The sequence below is a fragment of the Protomyctophum bolini genome (assembly GCF_963924005.1).
Source record: "Protomyctophum bolini genome assembly, chromosome: 5".
NCBI lineage: Eukaryota > Metazoa > Chordata > Actinopteri > Myctophiformes > Myctophidae > Protomyctophum > Protomyctophum bolini.
The window spans coordinates 22551476-22579118 of NC_137866.1; the positions used below are offsets into that span (position 1 = coordinate 22551476).

A 27643-nucleotide genomic window follows, 5' to 3' on the forward strand; every position below is an offset into this window, starting at 1 on the left:
TTTGCGTGTCAACCTGGATATGGGAAAGATGGTTTTCAGCTGGATGATCAGAAAAGACTCCAAGATACCAGGGACAGTGGTTCGAGCCAGCACCATACCCGAACAGCTGGGACGCATCTCCTACCTGCTCACCGACAAAACAGGTTGGAATGGTCGAGAATTATATTCGTATACCAATGTAGTACACAAATCCGTTTTTGGAAGACAATGACGTCATAGTACTGACATCACAGACTGGCCACATGAAGTCCGACAGCAACACAGTTATTAGACCCCTTCTTATCCTCCTCCGCGTCATCAGTGCCCATACCCGAAGGCGGGGTTGGCGAAAGGGCCTTTCTGTGTGGAGTTTGCATGTTCTCCCCGTGTCCCCTAGGGTAGGTACCCTCACAAAAACATGCAATAATCCTGGTCTCTAAACTGCCTCCCCCTGGCCAGCCGGGGCGCCTGATGGAGGGGAAAGGAACTGGTTGGAATAACGTGTTCCTTCCACGCGCTACGTCCAACCAGGGAAACTCCCCCCTGTCAGGTGCAAAGGAGCAACTTGGACACTCAGGCATGAAGGGAGCATGAGTTAAGTCCGTTGCTCTCCCCAGGTTGGCGGAGGGTGTGTAGAGCCCAGGATCACAGTAGATGATTGGCACAGGGGTGAAAAATGGGTTACAAAATCGTGGGATATAAAAATATATATATATAAAAAAAAAAAGACCCCTTCTTATTTATCTTTTCTCATTCATGAGTCCAATAATTTAATGTATTTCTATATTTTTACGGCATGGCTCTGCAGTAGTCTGGTTGTCTCTAATATTTATTGTGCACAGTAGGCCACAGATATACCTCCACTCACTGTTTGTGTTTTTTTTTGTATTTGGCTTTGTCAAAGAAGCACTGAAATAAAATAAAAATGTAAAGACAGAATGTTGGAGTAGTGCAATGAGAGAGGCCATATCCAGTAGCTGGGTGTTTTCCTTCCCTGGGGGGACTTACTCTGTGCTACTTTCAGAGACATTCTTCTTATTGCATCCTTAAATCAAAAAAGCCCTGAAGGCGCACGCATGCACGCACACACACACACACACACACACACACACACACACACACACACACACACACACACACACACACACACACACACACACACACACAGTAGCATGCCTTCCGCAGAACACTTCCTCATGAACAACAGGCACCACTACCTGTCAGATTTACAGCCACCCAGCCCAATAAAATGATCAGCCATTTTCCCATCCAGAGCGCGAATAAGGGCAGTGCGGTGTGCAAGGCTCATACATCAGCCTAATGTATGTGCGGGGCCCCTGAGGTCATTTTGATATACTGACGGAAACTGCTTTTAAAGTGAGTGTGAGGTTACAAAGGGCATGTATAAGGTAGCACAGAAGCTTCTAGCCTTTTTTCCTTTCTTTTTCATTGTAAATTCACACCTACTGAAATCACATTAAAACCCAAATATTTACTCTGCAACACACTGTTTCAGAGTAAATATGAATGTTATTTAAGACTTTCATACACTTCCAAGGTTCTTTACTGTACATATAAGGCATAAAGTCATTTACCGATATATGGGCGGTATATCGTATCGCATGATATTACCTCGTTGACTGCTATCGGCATATCAGAAATTAGTTGACATTCACTGATGACAGTATTTATTGTCTCCACCAGGCCGAAGGCAGACGGACGGGGTGCAGTATGTTTTGCACTCCGTCCGTGTGTGTGTCCGTCTCTCCATCCGTCTGTGTATCTGTTCAATATTTCATATTCCGTCCTGATTGGCTAACATTGGCTTTCAAAGTTTGCAGGATTGGCCCGTTTTGAACAAAAAGCCTCAAATCATGAACGCAGCGTGCAATTTACGTGAAATCTTTCAAAGACGTTCCTACTAGGCTGAGGAATATATCCCACCATTGGCCTGTTATAGCGCCACCAACATGTGGAATTTTGCAAAACACATTTTTTGGAACAAAATGCCTCAAATCATCCAATTGCCATCCAAGGGGTAAGAAAAATTGCACTCTTTTTCACATTAACAAAGGAAATAGAGCATGCACCTCCACTCTAGCCCAAAAGGCAGTACAAGAGGAAACCCTTTTTCACATTGGCTTATTATAGCGCCACCAGGAGGCCACAACCTGACCTGCCCTGGTGGAGACCTGTGCCCCGAGGGGCACTTTTTCTAGTTTGTTGTGTGTTGGTTATCTGCAACCTACCAAGCTGTATATTCAGAATAGTTTGTTTCTCTGGCACAAAAGTGGAAATAAATAACAACAAAACTAAATAAATAAATGTCGGAATTGGTATGGGGTATCGGCCAAATTGGCCCAGAATTTCTATATTGGTGCATCCCTAATTTGATGACAAAGATTTAAAGGCATTTAAAAGCATAAAATACAGAATGAGAAGAATATATTTTTTTAACTTTTGCCCTATTGTTTGTTTTTATATAAAAAAGTACACTGTATTTCACAGGGACTCTCACACAAAATGAGATGGTGTTCAGACGCCTCCATCTTGGTACTGTGGCATATGGAATGGACTCAATGGATGAAGTACAGAGCCATGTTTTCAGCGCATACACACAGGTAAACCAGAGTTATAAATGTAACTAAGGTTATGAAAATGATCGCCATAGACAGTGTTTTAATATCTGGATATTCATTGCGGACATGCAAACTCGGTTTGAAAATAGAAGATCTACAATCTCGCAACGCATCACATCGCAATGCTTTGAGAACTTTTAAAGTGGCTATTTTCGGTGCGTGACTCCCCTGCACAACTAAGTAAAACTCAGGCTTACTGAACATCCAGTGCTCAATACCGCCTTTTGGGCCAGAACAGAAATCTGCTGAAGATTCAGAAATTTGGGAATGTTTTGGGAAGAGAATGGTAGCGAAAATACCCTCGTTTCAAATGCTTTGGAAAAGGTTAAAGAAAATAGTCGGAGCCATTGTTTTAAGATGCATATTAGTTTGTGATTATTGTTTGGTTGAATGCTTCCTGACCTCAGATGACACTCTTTGTCCATTTGACACCAGGGGTTAGCGAAGCAGGAAACAGGATTAGCCCACTGCTTTAATGACGCCACCATTAACCCCTGGAACACACACTCTCCAAAAATAGCATGCAGGGCCATCATGCAAAAAGCTAATTGATCACATTTTCTTCACACATCTGTTTATGTTTACATGCTACTACTGCCACATTAATGATATGGTTGGCTAAGTGGTTCTTTATCCTGTGGAAAAAATGCTCATCTGAGAAAGAGTTTAGCAGCTTACTTTTTTTTCGGTTTAGAAATACTTTATTTTATTTGTTTCATTACTGTTTAAACATTCTTTTTTTAGCAAATGTTTTATTACTATTTTATATTCTGACTTTATTCAGACTTTGTGTTTTGTCTTGCTCTATTTATTTATTTATTTTCCAAAATGTTGAGGAAGTTGTAAGTACAAGAATTCCACTGTCTGCTGTGTTGCTAACAATCTTGAACCGAGTGCAAACTTTCATGCCGTTTCACTGTTCGTTGTTCTGTTTGACTGTAGGTGTACTCGTTAGATAACCGCTGGTGTGTCCTCTGCTCAGACTGCTCTTGTCCTTTATTTCATCCTCCTCCTCAGCCCACCCATGACCTTCCAGCCTCCAGAGCTCCAGCGGCCACAAAGGTCCGTAAGACCATCAGCAGCAGGGTCCACGAGGCGGTGAAGGCCATCGCTCTGGTCCACAACGTCACACCGGCGTACGAGTCTAATGGTGTGACGGACCAGGCCGAGGCAGAGCAGCACTACGAGGATACCTGCAGGGTCTACCAGGCCGCCAGTCCAGATGAGGTATATGCAGCCGGAGCCAGCGGTCACACAGAGTGGCGTTTGTTATTTTTAATCTATTGTACTGTGGACAGGTTAGACGGATATGTTTCCTTTTCTACTGTATACTCTTGATTGTATAGAGAAAATGAAAAATCATGGTATATGGCACAAACACGCCCACACACTGCCATATTTCAAGCAGGCTTGTCGGAAAGTCGCCATTAAAGCAACGAGAGCTAATTCTCCCAAGGCCAAACACTTAAGTATGATCAGAGAATAGAGTTCCGATCTTGAGATGCAGGCGTATTGGGTTTTTTTTCTGTCGTGATGTTTATCTGTGTGTCTTCACTGCTTTCTTCCCCCCCCCCTTAAACTGGAACCTTGAAAAGACAAACGGCATTCCACTTTTATGTCCTTGATCATTATGAATCTTTGAACTTTAGGAAGTGGGCTGTGGAATCCGACTTGATCCCTTTCCTGCCGTGTAAATACGGATTTCCTTAATGTGCTCCCCAGCCCATTGCACTTATCCCCCATTGAATGTCCTCCGTGATAGTACATTATTTTAATATGGCTGACTGCATCTGTCGCTTTATGGCCATTAGAGAAAAAATGCACTTAATATTGGTTAATTGTAATTTTGGCAGCCTAGGGATTTAAGATGATTCTCATTTGATATTCTGACACTAATGACTGGTTGAGAATGTCAGCTATATGTCTAAAACAAGCTGGGGGAAGATCCTTTTCAGGTACATGATCTCTAAGGCTGTGTGTGATCACCTTGTGCCACACAGTGAAGATGTCTCACTATAGGCTTCTAATTAGAATAATACAAGCATAGAATAAGTCAATAATTCAACAAAAAAAAACCTAACAAAAATGAGAAAATAATTGAATATGAATAATAAAGATAGGATAAATTCGGACTATCTGGGAAGACAAGTTTTATGCACATCAAACAATAATGGTTAATACTTTTATTTTCATTTTCTTTAAGTTAACAAAAGTCTCTTCAATCGATGACCTGGTCGATTAAAAAGAGGTGGTTGCCTACCCCTGGTCTAAAACATGAATGTAAATATCCTATTTCATACAGTGAAAGTTTATGCTAATTGCTAATATTTATCATGAGACTCTCATGAAAATGCTGTTGAGGAATCACTTTCTCATCATCAATAATGCAGAATTAGTCACTTGGTCACATTTGTGGTTGGTGATTATTCACCAACTAAGCTGAACTTCAGTTTGCTTTTCTATGTCTTTCAGTAAGTCTACTGTCTTAATATAGACATGGTTTTGGCAGTGATGGTCACAGTCACAATGCAAGTGATGTTGCTTACATGGTTGCTAGGACCTACCCTAGCCAAAACTACAAAAAACAAAAACAAATCTAACATGATCTAAGCTGCAAGGGTGCTGTGTGTGACTGCTGTGTCTCATGACAACGCACTAGATTCTATTAATCAATATTTGCAAATTACGAGACAAAAAAACATGAACATTTCATTTTATTTCGCACATAGTGTATCACAATACAGTACAAATCATAATAGATAACAATTCATCTGTCTTTCATAATTCATTTGTCTTTCATACTGATACACCCATGACGAAGGTTATATATGTCATAAATTATTAACTGGATAAAAAAATAGGACCACCAGGCTGATTGAGAGTGATTCACAAATATGGGACATCTGAATCATTTTCTTCGTCGACTTTTTCTTCATGAAAATCTGTCAAGTATAGTGGTTATGACTCATACGCAGTACCGTTCATCTCAGTAGCAATCAGCTGCAATTCAAGGCACTGGCATTACGAGGTGGTGGTGTTGCGGTGGAGGCCAGTTCATAAAAATGCCTCCATGGTGAATATTTCTAGACTGTGACTAAGACGTAATCCTCATATTTCCCAACTTGGATGACAAGCATTACGGTAGTTGGGACGTTTGCTGACGTTCAGAGTGCACTCTGCCAGGCATTGTCAGACTGCATGGTCATGGGCGGTTTTTACCTAAATAAGTGGTTCCGGAGCTGCAAATTCTTTGATTTTGGGATAATAATCGGACCCCAACCTAGGCCCCACGCCCCTTGACCCCCCCCTTCTCAAAACTCTTAACCCTAACCCCCCATCTGTGTACATCCGTGTGCACTGACATATGTCATTAGACTTCTGTCTCAGAAGACATGATGTATTGGGTTTGTGATCTTGTTCTAATCCCTGGTCTGGAAGTTATTGGGCAATTTGGTCTGCCCCCTCACACACACACACACACACACACACACACACACACACACACACACACACACACACACACACACACACTTCCTTCGCATCTACCCCCCAACAATACACTAATGGATGTCATCTGTTGTGACCTTCAGACAGAGAGGAAGAGGCAGAAGCCAGAAAAACAGTGTTTTCATCAATAATAATAATTTTAAAAAAAATCATCTTTCCCAGTTTTTCAATCAATAGGCTTGAGTGCTGAAAATGCCTGAGTATTTATTGATTAAGATAAGGCTGAATGGTTAGATTGCTGTACTCTCGGACAAACTGCTCAGACCAAAGTGTCCTTGAATGTTTCTAATTTATGAAATGTTCAAACTAGAAAATAAATAAATAAAACAAAACTCTTGATTTATCTGTATTTTGACTGCATCCTTTGCTTTATGTGCCCCCACCCCCTCCCCCCAACAATACAAAAAGCTTTGCCATAATGGTATTGATTTTTTGTTTATTTTTCCCATCGGGCAAAAGAAGCAATATCAGCCTGTTCGTTAGTCCTATCCATCATTTCCCCTACGTTGTCAATCAAGGTCTCTTTGTTTGTGTGACCTTCCTTCCACTAACTGTGGTCCTTGTTTTTGGGGCTGTGGTTGGGTAGGTGTCTCTGGTGTTGTGTGACCTTCCTTCCACTAACTGTGGTCCTTGTCTTTGGGGCTGTGGTCACTAGGTGTCTCTGGTGTTGTGTGACCTTCCTTCCACTAACAGTGGTCCTTGTCTTTGGGGCTGTGGTCACTAGGTGTCTCTGGTGCAGTGGACGGAGAGCGTTGGCCTCACGCTGGTGGGACGGGACCAGTCCTCCATGCAGCTACGGACCCCTAGTGGTCAGATTCTGAACTTCACCATCCTGCAGATATTCCCTTTCACCTATGAGAGCAAAAGGATGGGCATCATAGTTCGAGTGAGTGCAGAGATGATACGATTTAAGATTAGATTATCCATCATGTATGTGTTATAATCCATTGAGCAATTATGCATTGAATGCCCAACATTCAGATTGATTGATTGATTTTTTAATTTATATTGACTATTGTTTGAATGTAAACTAACCGTCACTAGGGATCATTGGTTGTTTGGTGGCATACACCCTGGGACTCCACCAAGGATGCTATCTTAAACAAAAAAAAACAAAAAAAATCTGAGACAGGGTTCAACTTCCAGTGAACTCTGACTTAAGTCTGATGATGACTAACCTTATTTTTGTTGGCTTGGCGAGATCTGCTAAACTTCAGGAAGTCTGCGATTGAAACCTTGCTTCCTCATCATAATCGTTTCAATCTTCTTTTTTGTAATGTCCCTTATGGATATACCAAAATAAATTTTCCCTTTAGGCAACAGACAACAGTCTTAGTTGGTTTCGGGTTCTTCCCTGAAAACAATGAAACGATGCAGCTTGCATGAATGTCACCCACTTATTTAACCTGCTCACCAGTGATATGACAAGAAAACTGCTCTCCGACTTGGACACTCATGCATGAAGGAAGCATGAGTTCAAGTCTGTTGCTCTCCCCAGGTTGGCGGAGGGTGTGTAGAGCCCAGGATCACATTAGATAATTGACACAGGGATGAAAAATGTGTTACAAAATCGTGGGATAAAATGTTTTGGGGAATAAAAAAAAAAGGCTCTGATTCATACACTTCTGGCTCATACATGTGTGGACCAGTGGGGCTACAGTGGAAGTATACGTATTCTATTTACATCGTCGTCTCTCTATCTCCATCTTAAATCTTGTTTTGTTGTGTTGTTGTTGTTTTTCCTCATAAATTAACACCATATTTGTGGCACATGTAAAATGATGATTTCCGCAATAATAACCAACCCAAAATAAGGGACGCCAGGTTGAAAATGGTTAAGTCTGTATGTGGGTTTTATATAAATAAAATAAAGTGTGTTTTAGACATGGGTTTACACCAGACAGTCACAGCGACAATACAATTCTTATAGTGCAAGTGGTGGATAATGATTAATGAATTGTTTTGTTTTCCAGGATGAATCGACAGGAGAGATCACGTTCTACATGAAGGGAGCGGACGTGGTGATGGCAGGGATTGTCCAATATAATGATTGGCTGGAAGAGGAGGTAATAATGAGCACCTCACCTGTGTTTGATTACTGAGTTTAACCACATTTCAAACATCCTTTTATCTTGTGTCGGTTTGTGTCATTAACCCATTTTGGACGGGAACCCTTTTGGTGTTTTACACATAACGTTATAATTTTGCTATTGAAAAATAGCAGATCTACAAGATCATTGTAGCTATGAGCTTGTAGGTCTGCTATTTTTTTAATGTGGCGCAAATCAAAAGAAAATTCAGAGAACATTCTTTACGAAGATATTTGCTTCTGGGGGGTCCCTGGAACTACATATTTTGAGATGGGGGGGGGGGGGGTCTGTGGCCCAATAGAGATAATTCTGGGGGTCCTTGACATGAAAAAGGTTGAGTACCACTGACATAGAAACATGGTTTTCAGATTTTTTTTTAATATAAGGTTAATATCGTTGAAAATCTGTTGTGTGCCTCTCTCTCTCTTCGTGTCAAGTGTGGAAACATGGCTAGGGAAGGTCTCCGGGTCCTTGTAGTCTCCAAGAAGTCCCTGACAGAGGAGCAGTACCAGGACTTTGAGGTGAGCAAGCGGCCGTTCATTGGGTTGACTTACATGGATCTGAGACTCATGCTTAAAGATGTAATCTGGAAGTAATTTCTTACCACATGAACCTGGCCTCCCTATTCTGGGGGGGCGAACATTGGGCAGGAAAAAAGGCAATCTACAACCGCACAACTCGTCGCAAAACACAGTGCATTGCGAGCTGTAGATCATCTACTACTCAGTAAAAATATTTGGTGTAAGAGGAAAAAGGAGGGGGCTTAAGAAGACCCCTCGGGTAAAATGGTTAACCATTCTGTATGGTAAAGTATGTTGTTAATACAATATAACTAGCACTTTGGAGGTGGTCTCCCTACTCTTCCAAAATGTAGCCCCTGGTGACGGGTAGGACACCTACTGGTTGACAAGTAGCACTGCCTGAAGCTCATAGGTGCAATTATCTGCTCCGGGCAAGCGGCCAGGCTGTTAGCCTCTCGGTCTGTCGTGGAGATGGTCCCTGGTGGCAGTGTTGCAGTTACTATAGCTCTCGTGCATCATCCCCGGGTTCAAATCCCAGGTAGGACATAAAAAGTTATGGATAATGGCATCTTCTACAAGTTCACAACGTGACAAATTGCTAGAGATCTGAGCTGAGTAGATTGGGCCTCGAACCACAGCCTGTGGTTCGACTCCCCCTGTCAGTCTTAAAATAAGCTAATTTTGGTGTTTCAGTTTGTTTTGACTATGTTTTGCCAAACGCATTATGAATGACATACGTTTGCCAGATATCAGAGAACATCCAACAGCAGCTCCTGGCTGTACTCGCGCTATACTCCAAGCAGGGATGTACTCTGGCGGGATAATATGGAATTGTGCGTAGGCATTTCATTAACATTGTTTTTAAATGTCAAAGGCTGTCTGGTGATTAGGGTCACCCTCTGGACACCCCATCCTCCCACGCACACGCCCATATCCCCACCGACACGCAGCCCACACATACATATTACCTCCCATTGTTTGGGGCTGGGCAGGGCAGTGCCTCCCCTTCGGCAGTCGAGGCCCCAGGCCCATTTTTCTGAAGTGTAATTGTTGTGTGAACTTGGGGCTGGGCTGAGCTGGTGGGTAGCAGTGAGTCATTCACTGAGTCACACACACAGTTTGCGTTCCTGTATGAGTCACATATAGAATTGTTTTTGCTTTATCTCACCAGAAACTTTCTCTCGAGCATTTCAGATAGGCGTCGACATAGCGATTACTATCAATAACATATTTCAGCGATGCAGCAAAATCCATAGGGTTACTTTGACTCTGTGATGTGTTGCTGTGTACATTGTGTCATAGTTAGCAGTAACCAACAAGTTATTCATGCAGTATGCAGCTTAGTTTTGGTCTTGGTAACATTGCTGCCTTCATGTTGAGCTGTCTTATCCCATTTTGGGGTGGGAACCCCTTTTGGTGTTTTAAACATTATGTTATAATTTAGCTATTGAAAAATAGCAGCTCTACAAGCTCATAGCGTGCCACCGAGTGGCGCGCTACGAGCTTGTAGGTCTGCTATTTTTTTTTTTATCGTAAAAATGTGGCGCAGATCTTTGAATATATATTCTTTCAAAGTGAATGTTTTTAACTCTGGTCTAAATGGGTTATATCTTACTGCTGGCTAGATATGACATTCTTACTTTTATTTCCCTGTTTTTCTAATGGTTTTACTTTGACCACATTCATAATAGTATCCATTCACCCCAACAACAACACACTTTTTCACCACCTACGTTTACACCAGCCCTTCCTCCTCCTCTTGCTCTCCCAAGGCGCGGTACATCCAGGCCAAGCTCAGCGTCCACGACCGCTCCCTGAAAGTGGCCACTGTGATCGAGAGCCTGGAGATGGAGATGGAGCTGCTGTGTCTGACCGGAGTGGAGGACCAGCTCCAGGCCGACGTCAGGCCCACACTAGAGATCCTCCGTAACGCAGGCATCAAGGTCTCGCAAGCCTATATTCTTGGTTTTCTTTTTTTTTTCACTTAACCCATTCTGACCTGAGATCAGATTCTAAAAATGTCAGTCGTTCTTCGATTTTTCAAAAATAGCAGACCTACAAGCTCGTAGCGTGCCACTCGGTGGTGCGCTACGAGCTTGTAGGTAAAAACAAGGCTGCTTTATTCATATTACAAGATACATTCATTGAAATCCTCATACATTCCATGACATACAGTTCCTCAGTAATGTCCAATCCAATGTTCTTTCGTTGGTGGGTCCTGTTGGTACCAGCGTTGCGTGATCGCTTTCTTACTTGTTGCTAAGAGGATCTTGATTAAATATTTATCATGTATTAGAGAAACTCTTCAGGGATATTTCCCAGCAATAAAAAGGAACAAGTCTGAGGTGTCTTAAAACACAGAATGGTCTCCAAGGTGGAGTGGATATCCTGCCAGTATTTCTGAATTTTAGGACAAGTCCAGAATATATGAGCGTGGCCCGCCTCCTTGTGGCCACACTGTCTCCAGATACTCTTGGTTTTCAGTGGTAGTCCAAGGAACCCTAGGGGTTCTAGAAGGGATACCAGCCAAATGAGTGGTAGTTTAATTTCACAATGATTTCATGAACTTCAAATGATTTTAACTAAAAATAAAGTTACAGTATGAGACTATTCTAAGATTACAGTAGCCACTATGAGACACCTGTGCTCCGGGGATAACTTTTTCGAGTAATTTTTTTGGACTACAAATCTTAAATACTGTTATCTGATATCTATTTAGGTGTGGATGCTGACGGGGGACAAGCTGGAGACAGCCACCTGCACCGCCAAAAATGCCCATCTGGTCACACGTAACCAGGACATCCATATCTTCAGATCTGTGAGTACAGAGGAGGGACCCCCCTCTTTCCTCTCATGTGGATATAAAGTGACCAATAGTTGATTTTAGTACAAGTCCCAGGGCTTGTCCACAGTTCAAAAGGGCACTCGTGGTTTCCTGACTACGATGACCTGTGGTGCATCCATCCTTTGCACGGCCACGGCCCATTTGCTAGCGTGGCCCATTACGGTCCCACACAACTACACAAGCAACCAAGCCAGGATCCACAGCTGAATAAATCACCTCCCACCAGCGTGGCTTCATCCAAGTCACTGGCACACAGGACAAACAGGCCGCCGCTCACACTGAGCGCGGAGACCAGCTGAGCCACTCCCAGAGGGAACACACCGAGGGCTCGCTTCCTAATTTGTTTTGCAGATTTTGGGGTTCTCGAAACCGCTTTGATAGTCCCTTGACTTCCCCTCTGGACCCTCGCCAGAGCAGACGGAGAGCCGACCATATAGGAAGGTTACAAATTGCGTACAACAGTGGTTACTGGAAGAGCAAAACAATGGCTGGCACCGTTTGAAAACTGCTGTCCCAGTGGACACGGGGGAGTGCTGACTGGGCCTGTAACACATGCATCTGGAATAGTTTCCTGGTTGACACCAATGCCATGATCGGGATTGACGTATGAATTGTTAATAGCTGAAGGATATTCATACCGGAGCGTCAACAGTTGCTGACAGATTGATCATATGCCAAGTCAGTGCCACATGTTTTAAAAACAACTCTATATTTGAAAGTGGCACGTTCTTGGAGTCCGCTTATTGATTGCTTAGCATATTTTTCTCCCCTGTGAGTTTAGTTGTCGTTGCGAGATGATTGTTAATCGGTTACTGTAGGCCTTCCCGTGATTCTAATCATTGCAAAGCAAATGTCAGTAATAGTGTGTTGAGCCGTCACACTTTTATGCGGTGGGTTTGATTGCCATGAAGTTAGGACTGACTGCATTTTGTCCTGATACTGTTACATTATGCACGTGCACGTGTGTACTATAATATGGTGTCCCTGTCATAGGTAACGACACGAGGGGAGGCTCACCTCGAGCTCAATGCGTTTAGGAGAAAACACGACTGTGCGCTTGTGATATCTGGGGACTCACTCGAGGTAAGTGCCCACGTGTGTGTCCACGTGCTACTGAAAGACCTTAGTTTAGTGGTTGTCATTATTGTCTAAAAACCCCACACCAACTGTAAGTTGTGACATGCTGAAGATAAACACCCACAGTTGTTGCGTCGTGCACCGTGTGCCGCCGCCGCCGCTCAACCCGTGTGTTTTTCCGCTGCTTTGCACACAGGTGTGTCTGAAGTTCTACGAGTATGAGTTCATGGAGTTAGCGTGTCAGTGTCCCGCCGTGGTCTGCTGCCGTTGTGCTCCCACTCAGAAGGCCCAGATCGTGCGGCTGCTGCAGGAGCGCACAGGCAAACTGACCTGTGCTGTAGGTGAGTAGTAGCCAGTGTTGTTTTCGTCGACTAAAACTAAGACGAAAAATGTTCGTCGACTACCTATTTTCACTGACAAAAACAAATGGAAACTAAATTAAAACTAAGCTACGGTGACTAAGACTAAATATACTGACAATTTCGTCGACAAATAAAAACTAGACTAAAATGTTAGGAAGGGACTAGTGGACAAGAGAATCAAGAGATCCAGTATAAGTAATTTTACACTTTGTTGCATGCTGAGAATAGCTGATCTACAAGTAGATCGGCTATTTTCAGCAAGTGTAAAAACACTCATTACGACGGCATCAAGACCCGCCAAAATACATTTTAGTCGACTAAATCAACTAGATTTAGTCGACTAAAATCTTATGACATTTAGTCGACTAAAACTAGACTAACACTAAGACATTCCAGGTGACTAAAATGTGATTAAAACTAAATGAAGTGTCAGTCCAAAGACTATGACTAAACTAAAAAAGAAATTTGCTGCCATAAACAACACTGGTGAGTAGCAGCCCCAAGAGCGCATGACAGGCTGGAGACACAATCCATAACCCATTAAAGGCCTGACCTCAAAAATTCTTCTAAATCCTCCAGTTTTCTGAAATAAATATTTTCATGTCACATTTCAGGAACACTTTGCCATTCTCTAAAATGTCCACGTTCATAATGAAATGCTGAATTGTATTGCATTTTATTTCGCCCAACTAGTGCTGTGCAACTTCTACATGGTTCCCCAAATAAAGGAGGAAGACGGACATAATATTTGTTTGCAGGTTAGATAGATATGGCCAAATATCAGTCAAATTTGGACATTGGCAGCGGAAATATTGCTTACACAAATCAGGAACATCATGGCTCACAATACGTGCGAACCTCAGCTTCCATGCGGAACTCAGAGCCTTTATTGGCTGGTTCTGTCAGTTAACCACCCTCAAACTAGAGGTGACTGTTTTAAGGGAGTGTCTTACAAGCACACACACAATGTGTTTGGTATGTCATACACAGATATGTGAATCCTGACACTTCCACGTCTGTTGTTTTCTCTTAGGGGACGGAGGAAACGATGTCAGCATGATCCAGGAAGCCGACTGTGGCGTGGGAGTGGAGGGCAAAGTAAGACTCTCTTCCATCTCATCGGCTCACGCTGCTGCTGCTCTCACACTTTGTCCCAGTGTGTGTGTGTGTGTGTGCTTCCTTTTGAGATGGCTGTCACAGATTGTCACAGATGTAGAGCGACGTGCACAGATGATTCCTCTCCTGTGAAAGTTTGTCGTGTGTGCACAGAGAAAACCCAAACACGAGTCATCGTCCTTATCGGGGCCCATAAAATACCTGGACCGTAACAATGATCCACCAAATTGATTCCATGATCACAGAATCAAAGACCTTTTGTTTTTCCACTGCTGTTTTGCAAGTCCCATTCACTGACCTTAATACTTAAATATCTCTATCTATCGATCTGTCTTGTGTTTCAATATTTTTATTAAACAGAAAAGGACATGGACAATACATGAATGCATAAAACACAACATAACACACTTAATTAAGTTTTGTTAAAGGCATTTCTAAGATCAGCCATGGTCCCAAAGCAGAAGGCAGCCATGCTTCTACGTATTCGGCCAAGGTGCCCCGTAGGACACATGAGAGCCTCTCCAGCGGCATTAAGCGTAGCACTTTTTCAAACATTTCATATAGTAGAACACTAGGAGGGCTGTCATCTATCTATCTATTTATTTATTTAAGTGTGATATTTATGTCTGCCCCTAAGACATAATACATTGGATCTAATGGTCTTCTAATTCCAATCAGTTTCAGAATTTCATCTTGAATGGATACCCAGAAGGGTCTGATTAGTGGGAATGTCCACATCATATGACTGTGGGTGCCTTGTTCAGTTTCATGCTGAAGTAGGCCTTCATTTCAAAGTTGATTTAAATGAGATGAAGAAAGTCACCAGTCGCACGACACATTTCTCTGCGAATGGTTTTAATACTGCCACATGTCGATGGGTGTGTGTGTGTAGGCTAAAGAGGCTTTAGGGAAACGGGTTTGTGTATTCATGCAGGCCTTACGTGTGCAATGAGGACAGGTATGGCTGGTTGTGTATTTCTATGTTGTTGTGTTTGACAGTGTTTCCCAAAAAAAGGACATGCCCTGCAGCCAATTAGGCTGCACACAGGTTTCATGTGCGGCCTAGAGGGCAACTGAGCATGTGCAAACCGGGCCATTGTAATTCAACCAACACTTTAAAGACATGAGGGCCAGAGATCTATCCAAGCGCACCCCAAGGTATTTCGGGGCTTGTTGGAACTCAAGGCGCTTGTTGTCAACGAACACATTGATTTCCCTCTTAGCCTCTCGGTTGTTGTATGCCGCCGACACTGTCTTGCCTGTGCTGAGCTGCAGGCACCGCCTGCAGAGGTAGGAAGCCAAGATGTCCATGTCCTGGTTAAGGACCATCTTCCATTGCCTTCCAGGTCGGTCATCGTAGCATGAGCTTACAAAAGACCTTCTATAACCTGCGTTCTTTTCTCTGTTGCTGTGTCTCTCTCTGACAGGAAGGAAAGCAAGCGTCGTTAGCCGCTGACTTCTCTATAACTCAGTTTAAACATTTGGGCCGACTCCTCATGGTCCACGGGCGGAACAGTTACAAGAGGTCTGCAGCCCTCAGCCAGTTTGTCATCCACCGGAGCCTGTGCATCAGCACTATGCAGGTAGGTAGGATGGGTCTATGTAGGTTAAGAGCTCCTACAATCATAACAGAGCACAAATCAGACCTGTGTGAACTGAGTGGTGCAACTTATACTGATTCAAGCCTTGACATGAAAAACTTTTGAGAACCACTGGCATGGATAAATAAATCCAGGGTATGAACAATGACATTTAGAGGATTGACAGCAAGCTAACGGGATCAGATCAGAGGTCAGGGAGTTGATGGATGGTCAACATCAACATTCATGATCAGAAGAGTGGGCCCTGAACCTACATCTTCAATGCATAAAGTCCCGTGTCACAGTCCCAACATCAGCCCACACTGGGGCGTAGCGGGAGAGCCCATGACTCACTCTGGCTTTACAGAGGGGGCCACCCTCCACATGGCACACATTATAACACCGACCACTCCCACAGCTGTGACCCGTTTGGTATGATGGGACCTACCAATCTGGTTGACTGACTCGTTGACTGGCTCTACCCTTGTTAAAGAATCATACTACAATTAGTCAGTGAGGTTACCTTCTATGGCAGTGGTTTTCAACCTGTGGGGGGCTGGTGGATTTGGGGGGGGGGGGTCCACAGTGAAGAGACAATTTAACCCTTTGGGCGGGAAGCCCTTTTGGTGTTAGCATTATGTTATGCTTTAGCTATTGAAAAATAGCAGATCTACAAGCTCATAGCACGCCACCGAGTGGCGCGCTACGAGCTTGTAGGTCTGCTATTTTTGAAAAATCGCAGAACGACTGACATAGAAACATAGCTTTTTCAGAAAACTGTCAGGATGTAGAAGACATTTTTAGAATCTGATCTCAGGTCAGAATGGGTTAAGGACCATTAAGACCTTCTTTTTTTATACCTAAAAAAAGAAAAAGACAATTTCTGTGTAAAAAGTAATTAAACTATAGTATAAAAACGGGTCATATACATTGCCCAAATTGTCAATAGAAAGAGGCAAACATTGCGAAAATAGCCGATCTACAATCTCACAATGCTTCGTATAGATCTGCTTTTGTATTGTTCATCAGTGGTTCTGTTTGTTTTAGTTTTTTCCTAAAATTTCTTGTACATTTTACATTAGTAATTTAATCATAATTAATTTTGCCCATTAGTGATATTTTTGTGTTTAGCATTTGAAAGGTGACGGAAACTTGTCTTCTTCCATTGATGCCATCAGAGGAGGATTGATGGCAGCTAAAGGATAAATGATGATTCATTCATTAATCTCTCCTTTTTTTCTTCTCCCCGCAGGCCGTTTTCTCATCTGTTTTCTACTTCGCCTCTGTCCCCCTCTATCAAGGATTCTTAGTTATCGGGTGAGCCAAGCATTATGAATAGCGATGACTTATCACAAGAACATTTGGCCTGCTGTTTCCATGGCATTTCATTTGTGTAAAAGGACTGTCGCATTGACAAAACAGGAAACTATGCAATCTTTATGCTGTACTGTAACGCATCCGAGAACTAAATCAAAGGAATTAAGTGCCCAAATAGAAGTGAGTGGCTAAAACAGCTTTAAACTTAATTTTGGATCAAAGTGGCTTCCCTGGATGTTTAGAATTAAGCTTCAAATCAATGAAGCCCAAACTTCGGCAGTTTAAATAACACAACAATTTCTATTTCAGCTACTCTACTATCTACACCATGTTCCCTGTGTTCTCTCTTGTGCTCGACAAAGATGTTAAGTCAGAAGTCGCCATGCTTTACCCAGAACTATATAAAGACTTATTAAAGGTATTTATTTTACAATCAAAGATCATTCATACTTTGTCGCATGATCCTTTTAACAAGTCGTTTGACACAAACAGCATTATGTTTTCGGTTACTATCTAGTAATGATGTATTAGCCAGCTTTTCACATCTGTACTGATTCTCTTTTTTGCACTCTTATTCGGAATGTTCTACAAATTAGACACTGTACACACTTTACTTTACAACTATTGCAGCTAAGTATTTACTCCTCATATTATACCTGTTTTTATTTTTTATTTATTTCATTCTTTTCTCTTTTCTTTTTATTGTTCGTACAGTGTGGTGGAGTATGCCACATAATTGTTTGAGCCCGAACAATAAATATCTTGAATTCATCTTCTATCCAAAACCAAAACCATTACTCTTAACCAAATGGCGAAAAAAAGAAACTGTGTTCCAATGGATTCAATGTAGATATTTTCTCTTATTAATACTTTGCATTGGTTAAATATTAATAAAACCCACTTTCAAAACTGTTCAACATGAACAATGTTCATGTTGAATGAATGAATTAGTGAATGAATTTAATTTACAAAAGAATACATGTAAAGGTTTCAAGCGTTCTGCCCGACAGCAACTGTGGATATGAAGTCTAATCACTTGTCATGTTGTGTTTCTTCACAGGGCAGACCATTGTCTTTCAAGACATTTCTAATATGGGTCATAATAAGTATATACCAAGGTAAGGAAGAACACAAGTGTAACACAAGTGTAAAAACTGCAGAAATGTGGTATTGGTAGAGAGTACAGTGGCATAAAAATACAAACACATGGCACCAGGACAACTGGACAATGTACAGCTTACATAATATGTCATGTGTTTTCAAGCAGCATTAGCGAATGTCCACTAACATGTAACTGCATGAGAAATATTTATACTATACTTTATGTGAGACTGTGGTATGTGGTATTAATAGACAGTGTTTTACCAACAAAGCTTACCTTAAGCTGCCCTTACAAAGCTACCAGAAACTACTGCACTCTTGCATTTTTCATGCGTAAAATCTCCCAAACTGCCCACACACTTTCGTCTTAATTACTAGAAGAGTTTATTTATGTCTGTGGTGGTTGTGGATGTTAAATAACCTGAGGTGCTTTTCCGACATGGGCCATTTATGTTGCAAAGGCGTTGCCAGAGCCATCCAACGTTACACCCGCGTGCCCTTTGTGTACAGACTTCACTCCCAAACGTCTCTCTGTCAAAACAGACTTTATTTGATGGATGCTCTACTCTATTCCAGATCCATCTTGAGCTATCTTTTCAAATCACCAGGCCCAGTTTCTTAGCATTCTAGAATTATTGTTGTTGTTGTTGTTTTTGAATGCCCAGGGTTGCAATGGAAAATCATGAGTAGCCCTTATTTTTTTAACCTTTTTTTCCTCTCCCCAATTTAGTAGTTTTAGTTTTAGTAGTATTACAATTAATCCAATTCAATAAAATCATCGCCATTACATACTATTTGACCATAAGATATGGCACAATGAGCAACAAGAGCATACACATATTACCAAGAATCGTGTTCAATGATCATAAATAATCATAAAATCTTTTGCCTTACAGGCAGCATCATCATGTACGGCGCCATGTTGCTCTTCGAGTCAGAGTTTGTCCACATCGTTGCCATTTCCTTCACTGCTCTCATTCTAACTGAGCTGCTAATGGTAGCCCTGACCATTCAGACGTGGCACTGGCTCATGATAGTCGGCGAACTCCTCAGTTTGGCGTGTTACATCGCATCGCTCGTCTTCCTACATGAGTTCATAGGTGAGAAAACATGCACGCATGCACAAAACATTTCTGCCGAGACAAGAGGGTGACACTTTTATGGACGGATATTGAGATTGGGTCAGTATGTTTCAAATAAGGAAAAGGGAAAAACAATGAGCCGCTAATTTATGTCAATGCACCCTCTGACTGATTGATGATATTGGGCTTTTCCTGACCTTGAAATACTACGTCAGCATTCGGCAGTGACAAGGACCGCTCCAGTTTTGTCATGCCTCTGGTGTCCAGTTTGTCCCCTATTAGGAAGACTGAAGGTGAACATAGTGACACATTGTGCTAGAGTGGCGCAAGCATGGGCATACCATAGTATCAAAGAGGAAATGCCATGCGCTCCTGTCGGTTTCCTGTCCCAGCTACCATTTGCTGCCAAGGTCCATGTGTTTATTACAGACATGGAGGTGCCAGAGTTTGGTAGAAAACATAACAAAGTCATTTTTTTGTGCTAGAGTGTCACAGATTTGTGAGCACTATAAGGCCCTATAAGAGGAAAAATATTTACTTTAATTGAGAAAATAGTTGTTTATATTTATATATAGTTTGTTTATATTTTTCCATAACAGTCTATTTCCTGTCAGGCTGTTGGGGATTTATTTACTTGATCTGACAGAAAAACGCTGTGTTTACTTATGCCATATTGCGTCTGCAGTGGTGACACATACAACACTCTCATGGAGCTTTCCTAACCTTTACTTTAGGCCTTTATGTGTGGCATGTAGTTCCAATTTCAGCTTGGAATCTCGACCACTGGGAATTATGACTGGAACGTGGTCAAAAGTACCCTTTTTGGGTCTTGAGGTCAAACTGAAATTAGATTTTAAAGACGGTTATTCTCATCTAACATTTTTAAAGATCTATTTTCTTTTTTTTGTTAAGTCAGCATTTTCCTCATTCAGTTTGATGTTTCCAGGAAAGGCATGAATATTCATGTCAAGAGGTCCTACAAGAGGGTTTTGCTTGATTCATTGTGCAAGTTTAACTGTCAGGAGGATTAATTAAAATGCCATATTGTCAATGCCGGGCAGAAACCAATTAAAAATAATAATACTTTTCAGGAAATGTAAAAACAATAACCTGTGTTCCAATTAATCCAATCTCGTTATTATTATGGTCACAAGCTCTTGTATGCCTAAATCACACAATTTGTAATTTGACAGTGCATGCATCTGACCTTTGTGTCTGTGTTTTGTCGTGTTAGACGTGTACTTCATCATGACAGTGTCCTTCCTGTGGAAGGTGACTGTGATCACTCTGGTCAGCTGCCTGCCGCTATACATCCTCAAATACCTGCGCCGGCGCTTCTCCCCACCCAGCTACTCCAAGCTCACCACCTAGAGAGAGCCAGCGGAATCTCCTCTCCTCCCCACCACCACACCCCCCAGGCTCGCTTAACTGTAGGAATACAGAGGTGCATGCCTCTCTCTCGGCTAACACGGGCTGCACTTGGACCAGAGAATCACAAATGGCCTCCAACCCCTTTAATTTATTGTGAAAGGCTTGCATTTGCAAACCCGTGACTGTGGATAACCCATTTGACTCGGAGGTGAGGGTGTTTTAGAGTTCGACAGTGTTACACATGTTTGCCGCAAAGGCTGATAAGTACTCTGGGTTGACAACACTCCCAGGGATTTGTGGGTAGCTTTGGGTAGCACTGATTTTAGAGTGCATCTGTATTGTATATCATACAGACTACAGGCAACTACAGGCATTAACATTTTCTGAAGAGTGTAAATGTAAATATGCGGGTGACATAACTGATTAACACAGGGCTATCGTGTCTCTTTTAATCAAGCCATGCACCGCTAAATTAAAATGCTGATATTTTCCCTTCTAATTCAACCAATGGATATCGAGAAAAAGAAAGAAAGAACGGAGAAAATAAATTGAGAACGGTTACTTACTACACAACACGGTTATGCAGAAGTTCAATCAGGTTTTGGTCTTGAAACATCACAGTTGTGGCTACAGTTAGCGCTTTAAACAGCAACGCTTTTATTATCGGAACTGACGTAGCATTTTCTCAGGACTCTACTCACGCTGTCCTTAACGATTGGTCATCTAAATAGAGCTGGAGAATGATATGTTTTTAAAAAAGAAAAACGTTTTACCGACCAGACATAAAATACACGCCTGGGAGATTTGTGTATTTGTTTGTGCGTCACTCCAGTGCTACAGCCCAACATGGCGGAGGTGTTGTGGTTGTTTATTTTAGCATGACCCACACAGTCTCTGATGTTAAATCTGTCTTTGTCTTTTTGTACGGATGCTGAATAGTAAAAGATGTTTGTGTGTTGAGGAGGAGAATGGTCAAAATAGCCACAGACGGGTATATGGGCTATTTGCAGTCAGACCTTCCGCCATGTCTCCTCACTGGCCTGCGTGTTCAGCGGTGTCTTGGCGGTCTTGACCCTCTCATGTGGGCACCACAGAGGCAGACGTTGACCACACTTTAGCATTGCATGGTGACTCACAGTAGATGTGACCTAAAGCCATAACCGAAAATACTCCACTGACCGATGTACGGCTGCCCTCTCCCCATCCACTGCTATACTAACACCCACAGATTATCTGTAGAAAGAAAGGAGAACAAATAACAACTACGCTGCCAAGTAGAATTTGAAAATTCTCGCTGAAGTTTTGCTGCACATTTGTCAAATAAAAAAAAAAAGGGAGAAAGAAATGCTTTTGATCCGTTCCTCATGGTGGTGCAGTGATAACAGTGTAAGTAATTAGTGTTGTAACATTATGCCCTCATTTCTTTTTGCCTATACAATGTAACTTTAACTCAGTCAATATCGACTGAGTTAAATGAGCACTGAGGATTTTAATGTGTATTAGCAAGTGCTGTGCATCATTGAAAGGTTACTGTGTTGATTTAACGGTGAATCCTAAAATAATGTGCCATAAGTAATAATTTCATGTACTCCTGTACACTCCAACTCCCATTTAACTCTAAGCATTTTGCACAGAATTGTGTTTGTACAACTGATTCATTATTGCTTTTTTAATATGCTGTGGATTTGCAAACCATGAATTATAGGCCTGACGTCGGTAACTGTATGTTAATTATTTGGCCAATGGCATTGTGAACTTGCTTGTAAATATAACATGTTTTAAGGTTTTATTTATTCATTCATTCATTCATTCATTGCACTCTGATAACTAGTAGAACAAAAAGGGAGGATTCTGTACATGTAAATTGGTGATGATTAATAAATGTCATGCTGTTTTCTAGTGCTGCTTTTCTTTATCATATCTTGAAAAATATTAATAGTCCAAGAATATAATGTATTGTGTGCATGTGTTTGTCATAAAGTTAGGTGGACCAATAAGCTGGAAGAAGTTCATGAATGACCTATTCTCCCCAAAGAGCAAAAGGGTAAGTCATGTGTTTGTCATGTTTAATTGATACTCCCATCATACGACAGTGGTATTTCCGGCTAGCAACACTTTAAAATGTAAAGTTTAAATGCATTGCATTTGTATTGCTGAACATCCCTAAACAAAGGAGCAGTAGCAACTACTAGCACCATTGTTCGGCAGGTTGACCCCTTAGTGAATGCTGCATTACCCAGGAACGTGTGCAGACTTTTAGTTATGTATGGGCAAGGCATCGTGTTGACATAAAAACACTAATAAACACTAACAGCATACATTTTGAGAAAGTGAAAAACGGGCGTCATTATTTTGGTGTGTGCTAATGAGCAATGCCAGTATGGAAATTCAGATCAAATGCGCCAGCCACCGAGGTGAACCGGGAAGCATAGACAGATCTTGGTGACAAGAGGTTTGCTTAATTATATGTAGGATGTAGGATAGTTATCTATGAACAAGTGTTTGGCCCACAGTCACCAGATGAGGGAGTCCCTGCCACTAGTACACATCTCTATTTAATCTCTACACTAATATTCATTTTTAGATTAGGATTAGTATGAGTATTAGTATTAGGATGAGTATAGATAAGTCACCCTCCTATCAAACACAGCTGTTGCATAAAATATTAATTTAAAGGCCTGGATAACCTAAAAGTTCTTGATTATTAAAGAAGGTCTCGTGGAACAATAGAAAATAGATGTTTTTTCCTCTTCCAACTAGGGTTGTTGACATTTTAAGCAGAGGCTTCTCCTAGGTTATCCTGCTATCTCAATTCAATTTCAATTAAATTCAAAGGGCTTTATTGGCATGAGAAAACATACATTTACATTGCCAAAGCAGAAAGAACAATACAGCAATACAATCAAAACAAAAATTATGTACTTTGAAGGTCAGAATCTTCAATAGATCAACTTCTGTGTACCAAGATAACTCGATGCAGGTATAGTGCAGGAATATACACAATTATTAGTCTTTAGGGTGGTTGTGTTCCGTTTGATATCCTTCTCCTATCACAGCAACTCACAAATCTTGCTGCTGTGTTTGCACATTGTTGTACTTCGCCCAGCAGATATGGGAGTTTTTTGTCATTGGTCATGTTTTCAAAATCTCTGTGTGTGGTTGTAATCTGTGGGAAGTATGTGTCTCTGATGTCTTGGTACAATGGGCAGATGGTTAGGAAGTGTAGCTCGGTTTCCACTTCGTTTAGTGTGCAGTGGGTGCATAGTCTGTCTTCTCTCGGGATACAGGTCTGCCTATGACGGCCTTTCTCGATCGCGAGACTGTGCTCACTGAGTCTGTACCTAGTTAAGATTTTTCTTTGTTTTGGGTCGGTCACGGTGCTCAGGTATTCTGCCACTGTGTATTATCTGTTTAGGGCCTATCTACTGTATATAGTTGACATACCAGAAGGAGCCCAATATGAAAACATGACCAACACTGTCTAGTCGGTGTACATTTTTTTATTTACTGTTTGTTTTACTAGATTTAGATTTTGCTAAATTATTGAGTGTGCAGCTCTGACTGGCATAAACATCATTTAAATTCAAGACAGCCATTAATACTTGAAAGACCAAACTGCTCCTGAAGAAACACTCCCTCTAGTGTGCAAGAATATACAACCGTGTTAAACATGGTACAGACAGGGTCTTATAATTGAGTGGTTAATCCAAATAATACCATAGATCTATATGCGAAATCCAAATTCATCCTTCAGATCAGAGTAGCTTTTTGATTGATTTATTTATTAACAGTTTGCAGAATTACAGTACATTTCAAGTACAACTCAATACAAAACAGTGAGTGGACGACAGTAAAGCATTACACTTGTTTAAAATAAGGCCCACCATTTTCAATTTATCAAAACATTTAGAGAATTTACACAACTATATAGTAAAAAATAAATCACCATAGTAGGTAAAAAAGGGAAAAGAAACATTGACGGGGAACAGGGGTGGTGGGGGATTCAGATTTTACGGGGGCCAGTTTCGAATTGCAGCCGTCCATAGGTGCCCTTTGAGAGCGGTTTTGAAGGAGTCAAGGGATTTGCATGTCTTAATGACTGTTGGTAGGGCGTTCCACATTTTGGTGGCATAGGGAAATTAATTTAATCCCTTGTTTGTGCCGAATCTGGGTTGCACATGGTTTGTTGAACTCTCTCTGGTGGTGTGGACTTCGTTGACATTAAGGAAGTATTTAGACAGGTACATGGGTATCTTGGTGGTGTGTCGAATCTTGTCGACCAGACCCATTGCAAGGTGCTGTACTCTGTCGTCAACCCTAAGCCATTCCAGCCTGTCAAAGTGGGCAGGGGTGAGGTGGGTTCGGGGAGTGAGGCCAATTAGTAGCCTGACCAGTTTGTTTTGGGAAGTCTGGAGCCTTGTTTTAAGGGCCTTAGAGGTGCTGTGGTACCAGGAGAATGACTGGGTCTTTTGGGAAACTGGGATGACTGGGTCTTTTTAGTTATAGAATACTATAGGCCACTGTATAAGGTCATGACTGCACAAATGTTAACACTGGATTGTATAGTGTGGGGTCAACTTTGCCTGTGTTTTAGCTAACTGGCCAATGTACAGTAGTCTTTGCCTCATCTGATTCATGTTAAACAATGAGCCTCATTTGTAATAGTATTGTAAAAAGAAAAAAGTTGAATATGTTTATGAATATTACACTATTTTTGAAATATTTGAAGCCTAAGTGGCCACAATGTTGCTACATTTGGACTGACGAGTGCAACATCAAACCGGTCCAATGCAGATTAATTGGTTACTACACATTGTTATTGTGCAGTGTAAACACAGGATCTCCGCGATGACAGGCCCCTAACAGAACCATTGCTCAGCATGAACACACACACACCCTCTTCTGTTGCTATTTATAGCTCACGCACTGGAATGCTTTGATTCGTCTTAGCACCGACTGCCGTTAAGGAAGGGTCTCCGATGTATTTCCTCGCCTATTGTGATCTCTAATAACACTTGTGAATGCCTCACAAATCACCTCGCAGTCGACTATCCAAATATTATCCTGGCTTTGAGATGGGTTAGAAATTTTAAGCACATCTAAATTCAAGTGCATGACAGGCGTGGAGCAACAATGAGTAAATAAAAGTGGAAAGAAATACAGTTGGTTTTTGTTCTTATAGAATAATTGATAGGAGTGACACGGTGTTAAATGGCTGGTTTCTACAGGCTGTATTCAACTGCTGACTGAGGTTAATCCGCCGCAATTGGCTACCGTATACACAAACAAGACGAGCTTGCCTTGCATTCAAGTTGTGTTTGTATTACAGATACAGTATATTTTAAAGTTGTGAATGAAGTATATGGGCTGGAAAGGGAAACACTATAGACAGAAAATAGTGTCAACAAGGGAGAGCCAATTTTCTAACGCTGCGCTCAGGAGGGAAAAATCCATGAGCTGCTCCACTGCTTTCCACTGGACTTAAGACACCAGAATTCTTTATACAAACAGTTGAGTATCGATCAGAATCATATTACATAATGTGGATATTCTCTCTAATGTGGATGTATGTAGTTTCCATATTGATGGAAACATTAGTTCATACAATTTGGAAAAAGAGGGAAAATGTTTTTCCAGGGATCACAATTTGTGGCAGGAAGGAAATAAGATTCCTTATTGCACAATAACATAGCAGCACTATCCGGGCTCATGGAACTCTACGTACTGTAGTGGAAACAGAACAACCTTAGACACATTAAAGTTTCTTCTCAATTCATCTTTTTTACAGTATTCTACAGAAACATGAGGTCTGCCTAACTGCCTTCCTTAGGCCTGACGTCGAAATTTAAAACAAGTCTTCGGAAAGAATACATTTTCAAAGATTTGTGCCTCATTTTCACGATATTTCAAAAATAGCAGACCAACAAGCTCGTAGCGCGCCACTCGGTGGCGCGCTATGAGCTTGTAGATCTGCTATTTTTCAATAGCTAAAGTATAACATAATGCTTAGTTAAAACACCAAAAGGGGTTCCCGTCCAGAATGGGTTAACCGTTCAACTTTTCAGTCACTCATCTCTACATAGCTAGTAATTATCTAACAAATTAACAAGGATCTGCCAAAAACATACTGTATATCACTAAGTTGAACAGACAAGAAATAGTTAGGACTAAAGGAGCCATGGGCAATGTTTCTGGGATTTTGTATACCCATTGAGGCAAAAATCCAAATTTCCTTGGAAAGGATTCCATGAGACATGATATAATGTGCCATTTCCATATCAAAGTTCCACTGCTTGGATTTAAAACTCGCTCACACATGTTACACTTGGAAAACTAAAAGGAGCTAATGCTCTAACCCAGACAACACAGCCTCAATGAGCTGTTTTACAGTGATGGAAAATACTGCATTAACTTGGAAAAAAGTGTGCTCTCCTAGCAAAAAAAAAAAAAAACGGAAGTGCAAACTCTGCCGTCTGGACAAACGTAGTTTTCCTTTTCTCGAGTTAGTGCCGTGTTCATTCACTCATTCATAATTTCACTTGCATAAGAGTTCTGTTTGCAGTGGAGGAATTTACATATGGTAGACAAGTCAGAGTGTTAATACCCCAACTCAAACCCATGAGCTCTGCGTGCTGCGGTTTTTACAGCATTTCTGCTGCACCCTTGATCACTCCATAGTCTAGCACAGACTTACACAACAATTCAAAACAGGCCCACTCATTAAAGGGCCCCCAAAGCACAGATTTTCCTATGACTATAGCCTTGAGTTTAACGTCAATGATAATATACGCTGTGTATCAATTTCTGGGCCAACAGCCTACAAAGACCCCCAAGTGTGAAGTGTTTGGGTTTCATGGGTTCCCTGGGCCTGCTGACTATTGTGTTATTATTTATTTTGTCTTTAAAGCAACCATGTCTAATAAGTCTTGACATTTTATTATTATTAGAACACACCGCATGTTATCCACATTTGTAGAAATGTGTTTTATAAATTGGCATAAGAAGAGGTTTATTATGTATAATATGAATAACTGATGAGAATTTCCAAAGCTTACC

At 41.5% G+C, this 27643-nt stretch overlaps 1 protein-coding gene across 1 annotated transcript in view; it reads left to right on the forward strand.

The window, feature by feature from the left end:
* atp9a (ATPase phospholipid transporting 9A) overlaps positions 1–22452 on the forward strand; it is a 33401-nt gene extending 10949 nt beyond the window's left edge. The window contains exons 12-28 of the mRNA XM_080763291.1: positions 1–143; positions 2488–2600; positions 3636–3845; positions 6850–7011; positions 8099–8191; positions 8653–8736; positions 10509–10679; positions 11456–11554; positions 12575–12664; positions 12855–12999; positions 14054–14118; positions 15564–15719; positions 16969–17033; positions 17343–17451; positions 18094–18151; positions 19031–19234; positions 20451–22452. Coding sequence (XP_080619417.1) covers positions 1–143; positions 2488–2600; positions 3636–3845; positions 6850–7011; positions 8099–8191; positions 8653–8736; positions 10509–10679; positions 11456–11554; positions 12575–12664; positions 12855–12999; positions 14054–14118; positions 15564–15719; positions 16969–17033; positions 17343–17451; positions 18094–18151; positions 19031–19234; positions 20451–20587 — 2104 coding nt within the window. The 3' untranslated portion in view covers positions 20588–22452. The remainder of the gene's footprint in view (positions 144–2487; positions 2601–3635; positions 3846–6849; positions 7012–8098; positions 8192–8652; positions 8737–10508; positions 10680–11455; positions 11555–12574; positions 12665–12854; positions 13000–14053; positions 14119–15563; positions 15720–16968; positions 17034–17342; positions 17452–18093; positions 18152–19030; positions 19235–20450) is intronic.
* The last annotated feature ends 5191 nt before the right edge of the window (positions 22453–27643 follow it).